Source organism: Rhinolophus sinicus, linkage group LG01 (assembly GCF_036562045.2).
Source record: "Rhinolophus sinicus isolate RSC01 linkage group LG01, ASM3656204v1, whole genome shotgun sequence".
Classification (NCBI taxonomy): Eukaryota; Metazoa; Chordata; class Mammalia; order Chiroptera; family Rhinolophidae; genus Rhinolophus; species Rhinolophus sinicus.
Genome location: NC_133751.1, coordinates 98,515,984 through 98,534,428, shown reverse-complemented (window position 1 = coordinate 98,534,428; position 18,445 = coordinate 98,515,984). Strand labels below are relative to the sequence as shown.

General features: G+C 38.3%; 3 protein-coding genes across 21 annotated transcripts in view; 1 reads left to right on the top strand and 2 right to left on the bottom strand.

The window, feature by feature from the left end:
- Positions 1–18,445, top strand: part of MED12L (mediator complex subunit 12L) — a 313,410-nt gene that overhangs the window by 210,503 nt on the left and 84,462 nt on the right. The window lies entirely within an intron of this gene.
- On the bottom strand, positions 2,173–5,600 carry P2RY13 (purinergic receptor P2Y13). Its single transcript, XM_019748869.2, has 2 exons — positions 5,447–5,600; positions 2,173–4,997 (listed from the first exon to the last, which is right to left on the bottom strand). The coding sequence occupies exons 1-2, from the start codon at positions 5,585–5,587 to the stop codon at positions 3,981–3,983; spliced, it is 1,158 nt and encodes a 385-aa protein (XP_019604428.2). The 5' UTR covers positions 5,588–5,600; the 3' UTR covers positions 2,173–3,980.
- Positions 10,580–18,445, bottom strand: part of P2RY12 (purinergic receptor P2Y12) — a 48,966-nt gene continuing 41,100 nt past the window's right edge. For 4 of the 6 annotated variants that reach the window (XM_019748871.2, XM_074333660.1, XM_074333668.1 and 1 more), the window contains 2 exons: positions 15,407–15,703; positions 10,580–13,690 (listed from right to left, as the gene is read on the bottom strand). In XM_019748871.2, the coding sequence (XP_019604430.2) occupies positions 12,652–13,671 (1,020 nt within the window). In that variant the 5' untranslated portion in view covers positions 13,672–13,690; positions 15,407–15,703 and the 3' untranslated portion in view covers positions 10,580–12,651. The remainder of the gene's footprint in view (positions 13,691–15,406; positions 15,704–18,445) is intronic. The other 2 variants (XM_019748875.2, XM_019748874.2) reach the window with 2 other exon arrangements.

Sequence of the window (18,445 nt, the reverse complement as noted above, 5' to 3'; positions counted from 1 at the left end):
GGGGACGGAACTTGCACTCTGTGTCTCAGTTTTCTTTCCTGCTGCCCACCCCCAACAGGGAGCCTTCAGTATCTGTCTTGTAGGGCTATAGTAAAAAGTAGAAAGGTAGTAAGCGTTGTAAAGCACACAGCACAGTGCTAGGCACACAGCAAGCATTCCGTGAATAAGTGTAAGGTCCTGGGAGGGTCTTGTTAGCTTCTAGGTCAAGGCTAATGAGCTGGCAGCACCTGGGCTAGTTACAGCCCACACATGAATATTACATTGTTTTTGTGGGGTCAGGGAGTATGGGGGTGGCTAAGGAAGTTTCTAAAATAACAGGAAATATAGGAGACTGGATTTATGAATTCTCTTGAGAACATTAGGTCTGAGGTTGTAAATACAGTGTTTAAGAATATGGGCTCAGAAGCCCGAGTCTGAATTAGAGTCCTAGCCCTGCTACTTACAAGCTGTGTGGCCCCATGCAAGTTGCTTAATCTCTCTGTTTCTCAATTTCTTTATCTCTGAAATGAAGATAACAGTAGTACTTAATAGGCTTCGTGGGATTATTAAAGGGGACAATATATTTAAAGCTCTTACACAGTAAGTAGTGAGTAATGTTGCCCATTTTACTATTGCTGTTGCTTCCAGCCAGTAACCCTGGGCCCCAAACCCCTCCTGTGCCAACAGTTGGCACTGAGTGGCAGATGTTCCCATAGCAGGGTATGACCTTTGAAGGTATCCATAGTCCTCGCCTTTACCTGTCACCTGTGTCCGCCCTGCTCTCTTAAGGACAGTTTTGTTTGTCTCCTCTTGGTAAACCCCACTCTTGGACCTGCCCAAGAAGGCTGTGCCGTGAATCAGTCTTTATGGAGGTATGAACCTCAAGGAACATTCCAGCTCAGTGGTTCTTGTGGTCCAGATCGATAGCACTCGTGTCTGCTGGGAACTTGTTCTCAGGCCTCACCCAGACCTCCTGAACCAGAAACTCTGGGGCTGGGCTTAGCAGCCTGTCTTCTTAGAACCCCTCCAGCTGGTTCCGATACAAACGGGTGTGAGAACTGCTGATATGAACACGTGTTCTATATTCATATTCCCTACACTTGGTTTACATGTAAAATTTAAAATGTTGAGTTGTGTTTCTAGGCACTTCAAATAATTTGTAAATTCTGCCCTTTCCTCAGTCGAACTGATGTCTTCTAAACGTGCCTTCCTGGAGGTGCTGGACGCTGCTGGGAGTAGGTTCTGCTCTGTTATGATGCATGTGAACTGTGATTTTTTTTTTTTTAACTTGATGGAAGAATAGTTTACCTGGGGGTGATAGTCAGACATTTTTAGAAAGAAGACTAGAAAGTTAATGGGAGGAACTGCTTTTAAATGGATATGGACCATATGAAGTGATAGATTTAATAAGATTGACTAATTCTTTTATAGGCTTTAATGTAACGATGACTTTATGTCAGCCATCTAATTCTGTGAATTGGGAGTTGACACTGCTTGTCTGCCTCCGCCTTCCCCCTTTACAGTAATTTTCCCTGGTTTCTTAAGAATTCTTCTATATGGGGCAGTCTGCTTTTCCCCTTCTCTTGCCCCAGGGTTATTCGGAAGACTTTATCTAGTAAAAATTGTTACATTTAGCTTTGGACAAAATCCCTTAATTGTGCTCTGAGCTCACACACACTGTATCAAAGCTCTTTTTTATTATTATTACGTGTGTCACTATGACACATGGCTATGGTATAGCATCCCATTTTATAAGTATTCTAGAATTTAGTATTCATGATGCCTACTTTGTGACGTTCTCAGATAGTTGCTTTGTATTTTGTGCGCGTGATTTTAAGATGGCTCTAATATGCTTCTTCTCTACGTTCTCTTTAGATTATTTCATTCTATAAATCAGGTACTCTGCTTTTGACTATAATGTTATAATAAAATTAAATATTTGTATTTATGAAGGACAGGTTTGCTATTGAAATTCTATCTTGAACAATCTTTCTAAAAGTCGCATACACTATCTGGATGCAGTTAACTTGTAATACAATATTTGAGTCTAGTCATGGTTGTGTAGTGTGCTCAGTAAAAGTAAGGTGGGTTTAGTGACATCACTCACTGTTACCATGATTTAACTCTTATTTGAGAGAACGAAAATCAGGCATCAAGAGTACCTCTAAAAGGCGAGTTTTGGAGATTGTAATATGCTACAGTTACAAATTTTATTTAACTAAAACCAACAGTACATAGTTAAAGCATTTTGCCAGCAGCTTTAAAACTGAGTTGTGGATAGACACTAGCCCCTCAGCTATCCACGTCCTGTTCAGTAGCCCTGCTCCCTTCATGAGCATTCGCTAGAGAACCCCCGAGTGCCCCCACATCCCAGGCCCACGTACGTGCTGTAGGAAGGCAACTGACAAGAGCTTGAGGTTTCAAGAAATTTACATCATCTTTTGATAAAAACATCAGTGAGAGTTGACTTCCCTTTTCCTTTTCTAGTGTGTAAAAATAAAATCAGTTTGGTTTATTTATCAAATATTTATTGATTGCACAATGAGACACCATCTCTGCCTTCAGAAGTGTACATAGGTTATTAAAAGAGTAGGTACACGTGTGAGTAGTCATTACAAAGCAGTGTGATAAGTCCAATAATTGAGGCGTGACAGATAAGGGAGCGATTGGGTTTGAGATGATGGTGGGAGGTTGGCCAGTAAGATTTCATGGACTAAGTGATGGCAACTTGGGGTTTCATGGATGAATAAGAGTTTTCTTGGAGAGCCAGAGGGAAATTTACACCTGTGATCTCACAGGGGCAAAAAGGAGCCTGGCGTGTTCTGACAGTTACTAATTTGTAGAAGAGTGTAAAGTTTCAGGGATGGAAGAGCACTCAGGAGATAAGGCCAGGAAAGTAGGAAGTTCCAAGTCCTCCACGGCGTCTGAGGGCATGGAAAGAGGCCTGGGTTTCACCTTATGGTGTTGATGTTGGAGCTAGAGGCACATTTACAGAACGCGACTACTCCTTTGTGCATTTTCTCTAGAAGATAATGGCTTGTGGGAGATACTAAGAAAACATGACGTTTTCTATCTTCAAAACACGTCTTTCTTAGAGACTCCTAAACATCTTTGGGGGCTGCAGTCAAGAATACAGTGAACTAGTCAAGGGAAATCTGCAGTGAGGGCCCTAATCAATACAAACAGTGGGAGAAGTCATTATTTTCAACCAGAGGTGTGAGGCTGGAGAATAGAGGTTGCGGCCCAGGAAGGTTTTGCTGAGAAGGTGGCACATGCAACCACCGTTAGCAACCACCGTTAGAGTATTTGCTGAATAATACCACACTATTCCTGTCCTTGAATTGTCCACACTTGGGGTGTAAGCCAAGTATGATGGTAGCAGAATATTTTATAATATGTAGTTAATAATGGAGCTCGTGCCGCCTTTGGTGTGATGGGATAATGCGGGAAAGGCGCTTTGTAGTGTAAGGAGAAACTCCTTCCTCTGGGTTTTCAAGGGGTTTTCTGACTGCCTTCAGCTCCCCTGACGGTTCATATCTAGCATCCCGTCAAACCCTAGCTTCAGCTTTCTTTTACAAAAGGACTTTCAAAGTGTTTTATTTATTTATTTTTTATCAGCCAAGGATCAACATTTGTGGGCTACAAAGACACCAGTGTTGTTTGTATTATGTGTGTAAAAGAATGTGAGAAGGTGTTTTGGAGAGGGGGTTTTTTAGGACTGCATTTACAATCTTTTTCAAAATTTAAGTGAGTGCTCTCGAAAAGATGACCTCTAGTGGCCGTTTGCTTTCTGTGGCCTTCTATTCGTACTTCACCTTGGTTATGAACAGATCCGTGTGGAATTAAAATTTATACAATCCTTTCCATACACCAGGGTAATAAAATATAAGGAAACACTTGTTTCCATCTTTATTTTTTCTGGTCATTGCTTAAATGTAGTTTTCAAATAAATTGTCTTTCAAAGTCTTGTCCATAAATAGAAGTTAACCATGATAAGGTTATCAACTGAGAGTTATATTGTCTGTCTGACTAGTATGATTTTCTTGGGTTGATGCTGTGGTCTTTCTCCCTCTCATACATATTAGCCTGCTTGTGAATTTTTTACATAAAAATATGTATATTAAGGGATCCATACAAATGTTAGTTGCTGCTAAAAAGAGAGTTGCTTCTTTAGCTATAAACAGTTGATTTTGCAATTTACAGTCCGTCTTACTGTTGGTTTGACTATGAGTATACGGAACGCGGGCAAAATGAAATGGAACGAAGCACACAAAGAAGACCGCCACGACAATAAATACTTTACCTTCCAGCTTCTTGGTTTTTTTGCTGTCCTTACTTTTTGACTTTCTATAGGAATTGTATACTTTTTTTGCAATCACCACATAAAAGAGAAGCATTAGGACCAGAACAGTCCAGAAAATGAACTGGGATACGTAATTCACGCCTTCATGCCATTTCAGCCCCTGAGGACCCTTTAAGGAGGCACACTTTTTCACAGATGATGGTGTGGCTTCCTTGTCGCTTAAGATTATGTTTGGCAGAGAGATGAGAAACAGAAGGAGCCAGATGAGGGTTGAGACCATTTTTGCAAACACAGGTTTCTGTACACAATATTTCCCGAAAGGTCTGATGATCTTCAGGAATCTGTCAAAAGCTACAAGGCCCAGCAGGATGATGCCCACGTACATGGTCTCATAAAAGATGACGGCCGAGAAGCGACACACGAAGGCTCTGAGTTGCCAGAATCCAGGGTGGGAGTCGGAGATGATTTTAAATGGAAGCGTGAGTGTCATTATCAAGTCGGCCACCAAAGTGTTTTTGAGATAGACAATGAACGTGGAGGAGCTGGGGATGTGAACGAACACCCACAAGGCCAAGGTGTTGAGCAGGATGCCGGTGAAGAAAACGGCGGTGTAGAGGGCTGGGAACACCAGCTGTGTTGTCCGCGTGTCCCTGGGGCACTGCTGGGACCGGTTGAAGCCCTCCATCACAGTGGTGTTCATGGCTCCCAGTGTTAGCTAGTACAGACAAACACACACACAGAGTGACGCGAAGCCTGCCACGATTTCAGAATGCTGCTTTTCAAAAACAGACTGCAGGTTGGTAGCATATTAACACCTTAAATACTCCCACCATCCCATGCAACAGATCGGTTGAGAAGGCACACGTTTCTGGCAAGAATTTCTGACGTACGTCATAGGTTTTGGGTGCTTGTAATCGTGCCCTTACTTGCACACTCTTCTGACAAAGCACAACTTCTACCCCATTCACAAGTGCTGCTTTTACCAGGGCAGTCAGACAAAGGCTCATTTAAGAGGTAGTAATTCATGTCAGATTTCTGTACGTTATATAATTCCTTATGCTCCTAACCTGTGGTTTGTACAATGTTAACCTCAAAGCTTTTTCCCCCTTGAACCTACTCTATCTTTTCTAAGCAAGCCCACTTATAATAAATACTGAAATTCACCTTTGTTGGGGAGGGTGCTCGGCTCCGTGTCTTCTGATTGAGGCAGCTATTAGACCGGCTCATGAAGCTCTTGGGAAGCAAATGTTCTGCTTTCTTATACCGGGTTTCCTTCCTCATTTTCATGTGTGTAATGTGATTCATTGGAACTTCTTCACATGCAAACCTTTGGAGGACTTTATAATAAGAGACCACTTTTATTTCAAACTTGTGTGCTGTTAATCTATGACTTGCATAAAGTAGTTTAGTTGCAGTTATCCTTATATTTTCCCACATAGGTAGTAGCTGTCCTCAGCTTCTCTTCTTTACCTGCTTGTTCAATGAAATTTTTGAGTGCCTCCTGTATGTAGTAATAGGAAGCAGACAGATAGAGAAAATAGCCCCAAATTACAACCGAGGAGGAGAATAAGAGTTAACTCTAAAATCAGAATCATCATCTGCCTCCTTGTAGACTGTTTTTTCCCCCCAGAAATTTGTGGTTAGTAGGATGGCCTGTTTATTTCTATAGACATTCATCTGGGTCTTTTGGTCTTTCGCTCTCTGAGAGAGAAAATGGCATATCTGCTAAGCGTTAAGGGCTAATAGACCCAGATTTCACGGGTTAGAATCCCAGATCCATTAATTATTGAGTACTAGATCATGGACAAGTAATTTAGTAGCTCTGTGCCTCAGTGTCCTCGTCTGTGTAATGGGACTGATAATAGTATCTACTTGTCGTTTTGCCAAGAAGATGAAACGAGTGCCTAGAATAGTGCTGGCGACTTAGGAAGCACTGAAAAAATGTGAGCCACTCACTGCTCTGGTGAGTGGATTGCAGCTCGAAATGGAAATATATTCTCTCACTTATTGGAAAACTACTTTTGGAGAGCTCTTCTGTATTTGATGTGTACGAAGTGCCAAAGACTTCAGGAATTTCATCAATCTTGGGCCCAGGTCTGTACATTTTTTCCTTTAAATTCTCTTCAAGTTTGAAAAGGTATAATTGCTGCTTTTATGTGCAGAAAAATGTACGACAGAAATGTTTTTTTGCTTGATAGGTAAAGGAAAGAGGAAATTTGGAGATACTAAGAGAGAATGTAGGGTTCTCCGTGGTGAGTTTCACATCATATTTTTGCTGCAAGTTTTACCACAAATTTGGAGTACACTGGAGTTGGGTTGATTGAGAATTTTTCAGTGATTTGGCTTGGGATTCTGAGAATAAAATTCCATAATCCACTGGACATTTTAAAATACAAGGCAATGCTAGTATGCCTGATAATTTTGGTTGGAACTACCCAATGGTGACACGTTTTGAAAAATACCGGGCTGCCAAAAAAATGTATACAAGCGGACACTTTGGTCAGTGTTGCTCAAGCAGTAGTTCGCTGTAACCAGAAGTGTCTGGATGCTGATGGCAACCACTTTGAGCACCTCTTGTATTATAATTGCAGAAGTCAAACGTGACTTTTATTCATCTTTTGTTATCGGTATATATTGAGTATTACAATTTTAATACAGTTTTCCTTTCTTAAAATGTGTATACATTTTTTTGGCACTCTCTGTATATGTTTGACTCAAATTGTTTCTTGGAAATACAGATTCTGGATTTCATTAATGTAATGGGACGTAATTTAAACATATATATTTTTTTGCTTCAGTAGAGAATAAAAACAAGCAAACTTTTATTTTTATGTTTTAAGTAGAGGGATTTGACCTATGTAATTTAAATGTAAATTTCCCAACAGCACCCATTATCTAGGTGAAGGTTTGGAATAGTTTCAGTTTAAACAAGGGAAATGCTGTATAAGGTAATTTCATAATATGAAAACTGGAAATCACATTTTGGTCAAATTTCACAATGCCCAAGTGTGGGAAACTTTCAAAAGAGGAACTCGTGTGGTACCTTCTAGAGTTACAGAAGTGTCTTCTTATGTGGTAGGTTCCAAAATGTTTGACCACAGTACATATTTGTCAGATCACTCTTTCCTATAAGTCCATGTGTTTAGTATGTATTAGCCGACGTTCCCTTTGTGCTCATCAGTTCCCCTGCCCCCTAGGGGGGGTCTTTTGCCTGTGGTGGTGTATCTGAGAGGCCGTAGCAGAGCAGGTCGGAGCACTGCCTCAGGAGCCTGGGTTCAACTCCTTACTCCCACTCTTAATTTGCTTGTTACCTTGGGCAAGTTATTTATGCTCTCTGTGAAACCACGGTCTCCTCTTTACAACGAAAATAAGTAATAGTATCTGCTTTATTGTTTTGTTAAGGAGATAAAATGAGTGAATATTCACCAGGTGTGGAGTAGAATGCCTGTCACATGGTAGGTATTGGTATATTTCTTGTTAAATGAAATGAAAAGAAACGTGGAATATTGTGTACAACTGTGAGGATAGCTCACGAAAGACAGGAGGGAAGAATCAGAGAAGATACAAGGTCCCAGAAATTAGGAACCTGCCAAATGGGAACAAACTAAACCTTTAAAATCCTATCGGGGACAAAAGGAGTATAGTCAAAACTTACAAAGTCACACAGGCTAGGCTGTTCTAAGTGATACTATGATCTTATTTAATTCTTACAACCATCCTCAGAAATAGGTCCCATTTTGCCGGTGAGAAAACTGAGGTACAGAAGTTAAGCAGTTTTTCCAAAGTCATGCCACCCAAGCCCACTGCAAACCCGCAGAGTCTGGTTCCAGAGCCCATACTCAGAACCTGCCTCACTCTCCTGACTGATAGAAGCCACAGAAGGGGTGAAGGTGGAATTGTTTGCCAAATTCTGGAGTTTGTGAGCTGGGTATTACTGATGGATGAGTGAGAAGCAACAATCAACTCTCAAGTTAATGGACTTGTGAAACGTATAGCCTCAAAGTGAGGTGTGAGGTGGAAAATATAAATTGGTTCAAAGCAGTAAAATCGGGAGAGAATCAAAGAAGATATAAAAATTAGAAATTAGAAGCCTGCCAAATGGGAATAAACTACTTTTTCCATTTGTAGCCTTCTTTGGGATTTCCCTTTGCTTCAGAGTTAACAGTCTAAAGGTTCTCATTGATGTGGTAGCCGGGACCATGTAAATAATATCTGAAAAGGTGAGGAAGTATTTGCTTTCATGGGGAGTAAAAGTCAAAGTGAGAATTCTATACTCATAGAAGAGCCTTTTACTTCCTGTCAATGTATACCACGGTGCTGTCTCAGATTGTATGAAACTGTCGGAAAAATTCCACACTGGATTAACTGAAGGCTTAACAGTAAACTAACACAAGTGGTGCCATTTAACATTAAATGTAGTGATCTGGATCTATAATTAAATTCGGTATTAGAAAATCCTTACATATGACTAGAAACAGTCAATAACATTCACAATGTTATATGAAACATTTATGTGAATATGCAGTTTCATATTGTTACTATATAAGGAAAACAAGTATAAAGAATTCAAGTATATACATGTATATAATAGAAAGTGACAGTTAATCCCCCTTATACACGTATACATACCAATGTGTGAAAATAAATAGATTTGCATTTATTGACATTTTGAGTCTTTGCTTTATTTCATGTTAGTACATGGTGACCTCCCTAATTTTTAAAAAAGGTTTATATAATATAAAGTTACCATAGTTTAGTTCAGCCTTTATTGATGGGCATTTATTTTTTCCCCAATTTTTCTCTATTAAAATCGGTTCCGTAGAACACATACATGTCCATATGTTTTCATTCATTTGTTCCAACATATTTGTAGGAAGTTTCCTAGCAGTGAAATGCTGGACCAAAGCTATGCATCAGAATGTTAAATGATGTTTTCAAATAGCTTTCCAGAAAGATTGTACCAATTTAGTTTCCCTGAGTGGGATTCTCCAACACTGTTATTAAAAAGTCTTCTAAATCAGTTCTAAACTTACAGGTTTAAAACCATGTCATTGAAGTATACATTTATTTCCTTCTTAGTGATGTACCGTGTTTCCCCGAAAATAAGACCTAGCTGGACAATCCGCTATAATGCATCTTTTGGAGCAAAAATTAATATAAGACCCGGTCTTATTTTACTATAATATAAGACCGGGTCTTTATAATATAATATAATATAATGCAATATAATACCGAGTCTTACATTATTTTTTGCTTCAAAATACGCATTAGAGCTGATTGTCCGGCTAGGTCTTATTTTCGGGGAAACAGGGTATATCTTTTTTATGTTTTTATTGTCCATTTGTATTTCTACTGGAAATTAATTTTTCAAGCACTTTCCCATTTATTTAAAAAGTCAGGCTGTTTCTCTTTACTTATTGACTTGTAAGTGTATTTCCACATGTTTAGTTCCCACTGGCATCACTGTCGTCCCACTTTGGACATCACCTCTATCAGTCACCAGAATCACAGTTGTTTTTAGTGCAAAGCTACTGAAATACCTAAATGCATGAAGAGAGGATTCCTTTTCTGCGTAGGGTTTTCTCCTGTTTTTAAAGTTCTAGTCCAGTTGTCAATCTTCTTTTCTAAAGTGCCAGTTAATAAATATTTAGGTTTTGCCACCATGTAGTCTCCAACACAGCTACTCAACCCTTCTGTTATAGCAGGAAACCAGCCATAGGAAAAACCTGAGTGGGTGTGGCTGTGTTCTAATAAAAACTTGTTATGAACACTGAAACTTGAATTTCGTATCACTTTAATGCAACCCGAGCTTTTACTCTTCTGATTGTCCCTCCACAAACATTTGACAATGTGAAAACGATTCTTAGGTCTTAGGCTGCACAAAGACACAGGACGGGCTAGGTTTGGCTTGCAGGCTCTCGTTTGCCACACCTGCTCACTGCTTTGGACAGTTCTGTGAGGAGCCACTGGGAGAAACGGCCAGTTATCAGCATCCTTTGGACTTGTTAGCCACGAATGCTTTGGGCAAGACTACATTTTGTCTCATTTCTGAACTTTTCAACTTCTGGACCTGAGTCTACAAAATTTGGCTTCACTTTTTTCTTTTTTAAGTTACTGTGAAATGTGGGATGTATTATGTATATTAAAATTCCTAAAGCTGGAGATAGTAATATGTTCTATGGATAATGAGCACACCATAAATACTGGCCTCTCAATCTGTCTTGAGTAGGTTTAGTTCATGCTTGACATAGGAGTATGTGCCATCTAATGTCTTTGAATAAACAATTTCCAACAAAGTGTGATTTAGAGTTTAATGTAAATTTTTCATATTATATATAAAAACATCGGTAACTCCAAGCACTTTACAATTTTTTACAAAAGTACCGACATACCATTAGCGTTTCTGGTCTGCTTTTCTTTCTCTTGTGGAAATTGTCATCTCAGTGAATTCGTGGTGAATTAGTTTTAGTTCAAAAGGAAAGATTATTCAGGAAAGTCTTTGTGCACTCTGCAATCTCTCGGCGCCTCATTTGCTTCTGGCACTGTGATGTGGTCAGCTTTAATCCACTCCCTACCCCAGCTCGGGTGGCTTGAAGAGTGGACCTGCCCTTTATTTTTCCCATGCAAAATAAGGTCAGATATTTGAGCTCTCATTTCTCTTCCAGCTCAAATATCCTGGTATTTTTACAGGACATGCACACCTATGCATGTGACATTCGAGTGAGTTGCATTAGTTTACATGGCAGAAGTGACTACCTCTGTTGTCCCGGTGATACCTGGAATACACATGTTTTGGGGGCACGTGTCTCTGTGTGCACGGCCGCTGACATCCAGTGCTTGCTTGCAGCAGTGTCAGAGAAGGAGTGTCGCTGCTCGGGAATTGACACCAGTTAGAGAGTTAAATGAGTTCAATTCTGTACTGAAATTTAGCCCAGCAGAACTCGTGGAGGATTTGGATAAATCAGCTATTACTGAAGTTCAGTGAACTTCCTTATACTACAACTCACCCTTTTAATTTCTTCTTGCATTATATTTAGATACTGGTATCTATGCCTTCTGTTTGAGAATCAACCTCGGAGGATCATAAATAATTGAGATAAAAGATGTCAAATTGCAAGTGTGTTACATATTTTGTTTATATTAAAAAACAATGAATATGGGTTATGTGGAATCAGCCTATATGTTAAGCCTGACATATTTTTTTCATTTACATATGAATTAACTGATGTGAGATGTCACCTTCAGAAGAGACTTTGCCCAATATTGTTTCATAAAGCACTGTATGAAACACTGTTGCCAGCTATTGTTTCTTAAGTAGGTTTGACAGTGATGCAGGAGTGAATATAAAAGGTGAATCATGGTATCTAATATCTTTGAACAAAGAAGAAATTCCAACAAAGTGTGATTTAGAGTTCAATGTAGATTTTTTGTTAGATACACAAATAACAAACAGGTAATTCCAAACATTTCATTAACATTACTTTCCTGTTAATAGTTATGTGGTGCAACTGCATAATCATATTTAATTCGTTTTTCTCACTAAGAGAAATGTTCATTAACCCAAGTAGCAGGAACTTTCTAGAAGCTAGTTAATAAAGGTATGTGTCAATGAGGGTGGTTGTATTTATGAAAGTTGTCAAAATATTAGTAAAACTGGTTTCTCTAGTGTTAAGGAAATATTCTGGGTTGTTTTTGTTGTTGTATTAGAATGCCGTAAAAATAACTCTTCTTATTTTAATAACTTTATTTTCTATTTCTACTCTTTTTATCAGAAAGGTGGTTTTTTAAACCTCTATCTTCTTAATGAAATTTGAAAAAAAAAAAATTCAGTCCAGTCTATTACCACTAGTTTAAATCCCTTAGGTTTTTGCTAATAATTAAAGGTTAGTAGTTACTATCCTTTGTGGGTCCCACCGACTTCAATTTTTATAATATCACTATAGGTAAGCATTTGGTTAGGGGACTAGGATGTATATACATATTAATAAGTATAATTTTTTGGTCAGAAGATTTTATCAGATTTATCCTTGGTTGCTTATATATATAGTAAGTTGATAGATAATAACATTGTGATCAATGATGTATTTAAAGAATGACAGTAGACATTATATGGTTAGCCATCTTGCCAAAACTTTCCAGTTCAGGAATTCTTTGTAGTTTTGCATGTAGCACGGTGATTGGCGGCAGTTTGTTTTGCTACACAGCTACATGGGAGGTTTTTTCCCCTACATTTTAATACTGGCAAAGTAAATGAAAATTACTTTGTAGTCTGTTTCTTCAAGAGTCATTGTTACTAACTCAGCTGCTTCTTAGTCAGTATTACTGTTTTTACATAGGCGAACCCCTATAGATGGAAGGGTTACCTCTGTTTACATTGGAGTCTCCTGGCTTGGATCATCACCAGCCTGGCCTTTCTTCCTGTTTTCATGGAGTGGCCGTGTGGCAGGATTGGGGCACTTCAGCATACTCATTAAGGAATTTTTGAAGGACTTGCAAAGGAAGAAATAGATGAATGGGTCGAGGCATGCATGCAAGGAAGTTAACCAGAGAGTGCTCTCTTTCACATAGAACAGAGTATTCTCAGCAGAGCAGTCAAAGACATCCCGGGTTTGGCTCAGGGTGTAGGGAATTCGGGCAAAATGGAAGGGAACAAAACAAATAAAAAATACAGCAATGATAATGAAAACTTTGATGTTCACCTTTTTTTGGGGAACTTTGCCTGCTCCCCTTGTTCTTACATATGACCTATACAGCTCTTTTGTAATGAGTGTATAACATACAATGACAATTAAAAAATTAATCCAGAAAATGACCTGACAAATGTAATTAACTATTTCATGCCAGACCAGACCAAACTGTGATTTGAGGAACGAGCATTTCTTCACATTCTTATCTCTCGGCCTCTTGTTGGTCAGAATCATGTTCGGCAAAGAGAGTAAGAACATGAATACCCAGATGATAACAGAGAGAATCTTAGCCCCCAACAGGTTGCTGGGGTTGGATGTTTTAAATGGCCTGGTGGTCTTCTGGTAGCGATCGATAGTTATCAGTCCGAGGAATGAAATGCTGATATACATTGTGAAGTAAAATACGACAGAAGTCACCTGGCACACAAAGGTTCTCAGTGGTCCTGTGCCCAGTTTGGCATCGCTGAGGATTTTGAATGGAAAAGTCAGAATCATGAGAAGATCGGAAATGACCGTGTTCTTAAGGAAGATAATGAAGTTGGATTTACTGCCGATTTGAAAGAAGATCCTCATTGCCAGGCTATTTGTGATGAGTCCAACGAAAAACAGGAGCGTGTAGAGGAGCGGGAAGAGGACCTGGGTGATTTTGTAATCTCTGGTACACAGGCTGCCATTCCCAGCCGCAGAGGTCAGGTTGTCCATGCCGTCTCTTTTTGGCTACCTAGAGGGCAAGGGAGGCGATGGTTATTTTTGGTCCCAGATGGTTGATTTTGCTCCTAGCTCCGTGTGTCGCTTTTTTAGACAGGCTTCTCTAAAAATTGAGGTTTCTGATTCTTGTGGCAGTTAGTAAGAACACAGAAAACTTAAATCTCAAGAATATTTCACCATGGCAAATATTCTATCTCCAGCAAAATGAAATAGTCTGAGAAAGTATGGATAGTTTGTATTTCTCGTTTGTTGAATGGGATGTTTTTAATCTTAGGCAAAAGCTCACATGTATTTATATATAAAAACTAGAAGAGAAGTATTTGGGCCATGCTTTGTTCTTCTCTAGCTTCATTTCCATGCCTCTTAACTTTTTTGTTCTATTCACAGTCACTTTTTCTACACCATCCTTATTCCTGGATTTCATTTACTCTGGTACCATCAAAGGGTTTTAAGAAGGAATGACTGATAATTGTCTATCAGAATTTTTAAAAGTGTAAAGAAATTTGTATAATAAAATCACTCATTGGAAATTTATTGTTAAATAAAATACTGAATCAGAAATAAAAATTTCTCTTATACCTAGAGGCTATTTCTGCCTTTGTATTGCTGTCCTCCATTCAAAAATCAGCCTCACAGGGACTCATTCTTTAGCTCCAATTATTTTAACCCATGTACATCTCATTTCCAACTACGCTCAGTATATTCGAAGTTTTTGCATACATTTTATTGAATATGATTCAGTACAAATTTTAAAACAGTAAAAAAAATTAAGAAATGGCTTCTGTATGTGGTCATCAGCTGGCATTCGTCAAAACAGCCGGAGATGATTACTAGGCTTATAGGGAATACAGTGGTAGCTAAAATAATACATCAAAACGGTGTCCATGTCTGGTTCCATAGGTTATTCTACCCCAATGGGTGGCTAAAATGGAAACTAAGACTTCACTTGAATACATTATCTGGCATCTAAGTTGGAATTTAAAAGTGAAATTTGAAAACGTTTTATTTCATCAAAGACAATGGAATTGATTCTACATAAAATATTGTTCCTAAATAGAAGACACTGTAATGTTAAAAGTACAAATAGCTAAATTTTTGAAAAAGCTTCCATGTGAAAGATTTAAATATGACAAATAATGGTAGCACTAACTTCCCCAAAATGTCAATGGAATTAATGTTTTTTATCCTTTAGTTACTGAAAGTAAAACAATTAAGATTCATGTTATCACAACTATGTCAATTTTCAATAGCTCCTCACCTGTTTAACTTAAACCAGCAAAAAACAGTATTTAATTGATACCAGAACTGATTTTTATTTTCCTTGCTACTGCTATTTGCTTTTAGTTGTGTATTCTCTGGTAGTTTTGAAAATTCTACTTTGGGAATGCTCATTTTGCATAGACTATAACTAGACCCCATTTAACAAATATTCTTGCTACTGAGAATTTCAGCTCCCTGTATATGTAAATCTCATTTTACATTCAAGGTAAAATAAGTGAGACCATTTGTATTTTATTTCCATGCTCTGTATAAATTATATTTTTAATGAAGAAGTAAATGTTTATCTCTGACACCATTAATGTGGCTTATATTTAATTTTTTATTCCAAATAAGTGCTTACATTGATAGTTATTAAAGGTTTCCAATTTTAAGCAAACTTGAGAAAATTCACGCGTACATCATTGTGTTAGTGCCTATATTTGTCATATACTTCTAGATATAAAGTTACCTGGTTACTCTGTCGATTCTGAAGGATTTGAATGTATCCAGTAAGTGGTAGTTACTTCAGCCTGCAGAGTGGCATCTGGTATTTTCCTTTTTGATGTCTTAGCTTAGTTGTTAAAACTCTTTATGATAATTTGCTGAGTTTTCATCAGTAAAGTCTTGAGGGTGCTAGAGAGAAATAGAGCGAGAGAGAGGAAGAGAGGACTTCACAATCAGAAATTACCTTCAAATGCTCCGGACTCAAAGTTCTGCAGACACTGGATTTCCGTCTGGTCCCTTGTATGACTTCTGCTTTTATTTCCTTGGGAAACGTGGGGCAGGGTGGGGAAAAAGTCATCTTTTAAAAAGCAAATTAAAATCTTGCAGCTTTTTACTGAAATCTGCCATAGAGTTGATACTTTATTTATGAATTTTTTTTATTTATGAGTTATTTATTTATGAGTTATTTTGGTTATTTTCCATGCAAATGATAAATCCAAGCCTTTCGAAGTGTGCTTCCTGGAGAAGGTTGCAAGCTTGCTTTCTCAGATGATTATTTACCTGAAAACATATTGTTCTCAACTTGGGTGATATATTATATTTTAATAAGTAATTGCATTAACTTGAAATGTGCGCTTGTTAGGGATGTTAAGTCTCTTGCTCTTTGTTTTTTCCTGGCTAATCATGTCATTATTTTAAATCTGTGTTTGATCAACTCTTTGTAGGCGAAACAGTTTCCTCCCATTATAAATGATAAGATTCCAAAATTACATTAGAAAGAAAAAGCAGTTGTATCCATTGCCAGGCTTATTTTATAATGTGTCTTTCATGTTTTTCTTGACTAGAATTTACATATAAACAAATTTTTTTTCCTTTTAACCTAGCTTTTGCTTTGGGGGAAATACATCGTTAAATAAAGAGATCCTCGTATCACTACTACTTGGATATAAATGTTATTGTGGGCATGTGCACGCGCACACACACACACACACACACACACACACAGTTTTTTAAAGTATAGTCTCCTGTTACCAGTAGAACCACTGGCTGCTTGGATGCCTTTGCTATGAACATATGTTTTGGTTATTTCTTTCTTCCGTGTTTTGCATATGTCTGTATCTGTATTTGTTTATCTTCAACAATGGTTCTCAAAGTGCAGAACATCAGTGAGGCTTCACTGAGAAGACGTGGGAAATGCACGTTCTTGGGCACCAAACGTAGCCCCAGTGAGTCAGAAACTCGGGGGTGCACCCGCAGCTGTATGTTAATGAGCCTTCCAGGTGATGCTCATGCACATTCAAGTTTGAGCGCCACTGATGTAAATCGACACAAGAGTTTTGTTGGCAATAAAAATTTGAAATCAAGCTATGAACTTGAGTCATTTCATTTGGGAATTTCAGTTACATAATGATTTGATCCGTTAGTTATCTAGAAGTGTCAGTTTGATATTAAACTCTTGGAAAAGTGGGTATTAAGTTATTTTTATTTTACAATTTGACTATTGTAGTTATAATCTGAAATTACTTGTTGATTTGGAGACACAGAATTATACTTTGACAGAGCTTTCATGCTCCGTATACTTCAGAATAATAATAGCTGATGTTTGAATTCTTACTGTCACGAACGAACTTGTTTTATGATCTCAACCACTCTCTGAAGTAGATATTCATATTGTTTCCATTCTCTGGATGAGAGAAGCTGAGGAGCAGAGCAATGAATTAATTAGAGATGTAGTTCCCAGCCCGTGGCCTCTGACCCCAGACCCTGCATTTGTGCTCACTGTGCACCTGCAAACCTTCCCCAAGGCGCTGTCTCCACAACCCAACACCATGAATGAAATGGCTGCACTTCTTTCAAGAAAATAGGAGTCACACTTGCCCTTACAACAAATTGTAAACTCTACAGTTTGTTTATAAAGTGTTTCTAAGGCCTTCAGATGAAACAAGACTTGTGAGAAAGATCGTTACTATTTTCAACAAATTAATGTGTTATACCAAAGGAACACTAATTCAGGATACTTAAATCACATGCTCTATTGAGAATTTGTATTTTCAGATTCCTAGAGGGCTATGAATACGGGATCTGAAGGGGAAAGGAAAGGCTTCAACCCTTGATCTACATGAACTTTTTCTTTCCTCTGGTTTTAACTCAAAACCTCACCTGTCTGTGAACCTTCTCTGCTAATAATTTCTCAGGTGAATCATTGCCAATTACCCATTTAGACCACTTGACCCTGAAAGTCACTAAAATCTTTTAAGTGAGAAATGTCTTAGGTTGCAAAAGTATGTATTATCAAACGAATAGATTTAGAGCAAGTTTTGCACTTTGACCTCTCATTAAACAACACATGCAGTTTGTAATTATATGTATTACTATTGAGACCAGGACTAGCGTTGATTGATTAGATTATTGATTTTTCTACGCCTGAGATGACTTAGAAAAATAAACATATACCCCCGAATTTTTACATGCAGGTGGTTTAATTGGCTGATTTATTTTGATAAGTCTGTTCAAGGTTGTCAGCTTATCTGAAAATATTTACTAGGAATGAGATTCCGCTCACCCCAGAGGGCCATGTCCTGAAATGGTAGCACCCTGTAGTCCCTGTGGAACCAGGTGGGGCAGGATGATGGAGCTTCTAGGCTGTTTTACTTCTAAAATTTCATGGTTTCTAAATGTGGTCATTTTGACATCAGTGAATGTTTTGATTGAACACCTGCATTTTAAGTCAGGTATTGCTTATGTCAATCATCCAGCTTGGCTTCACCTCTCAGAGTACAGAAATTTAGGTGAGACGTAAGACAAATCCCCAAAGTAAGGAAACTTGGGTGTTGGGATGACTAATAAAAGAGAATACTCGCTGCTCTGCTCATCCAACTGTTTCTCATCCCTGTCTGCAGTGTTTTGCTTGAAAGCAGAGAACTAATACATTTAGTCAAACCCCTTGACTCCCATTATGCTCCTAGGATGCCCCGAGTGTATCGGGTAAACGCCCCATTTCAGCCATACCGTGGCGTATAAACTATTGTAGAACAAAAATTTCTTATACAAATCAAATTAAAGG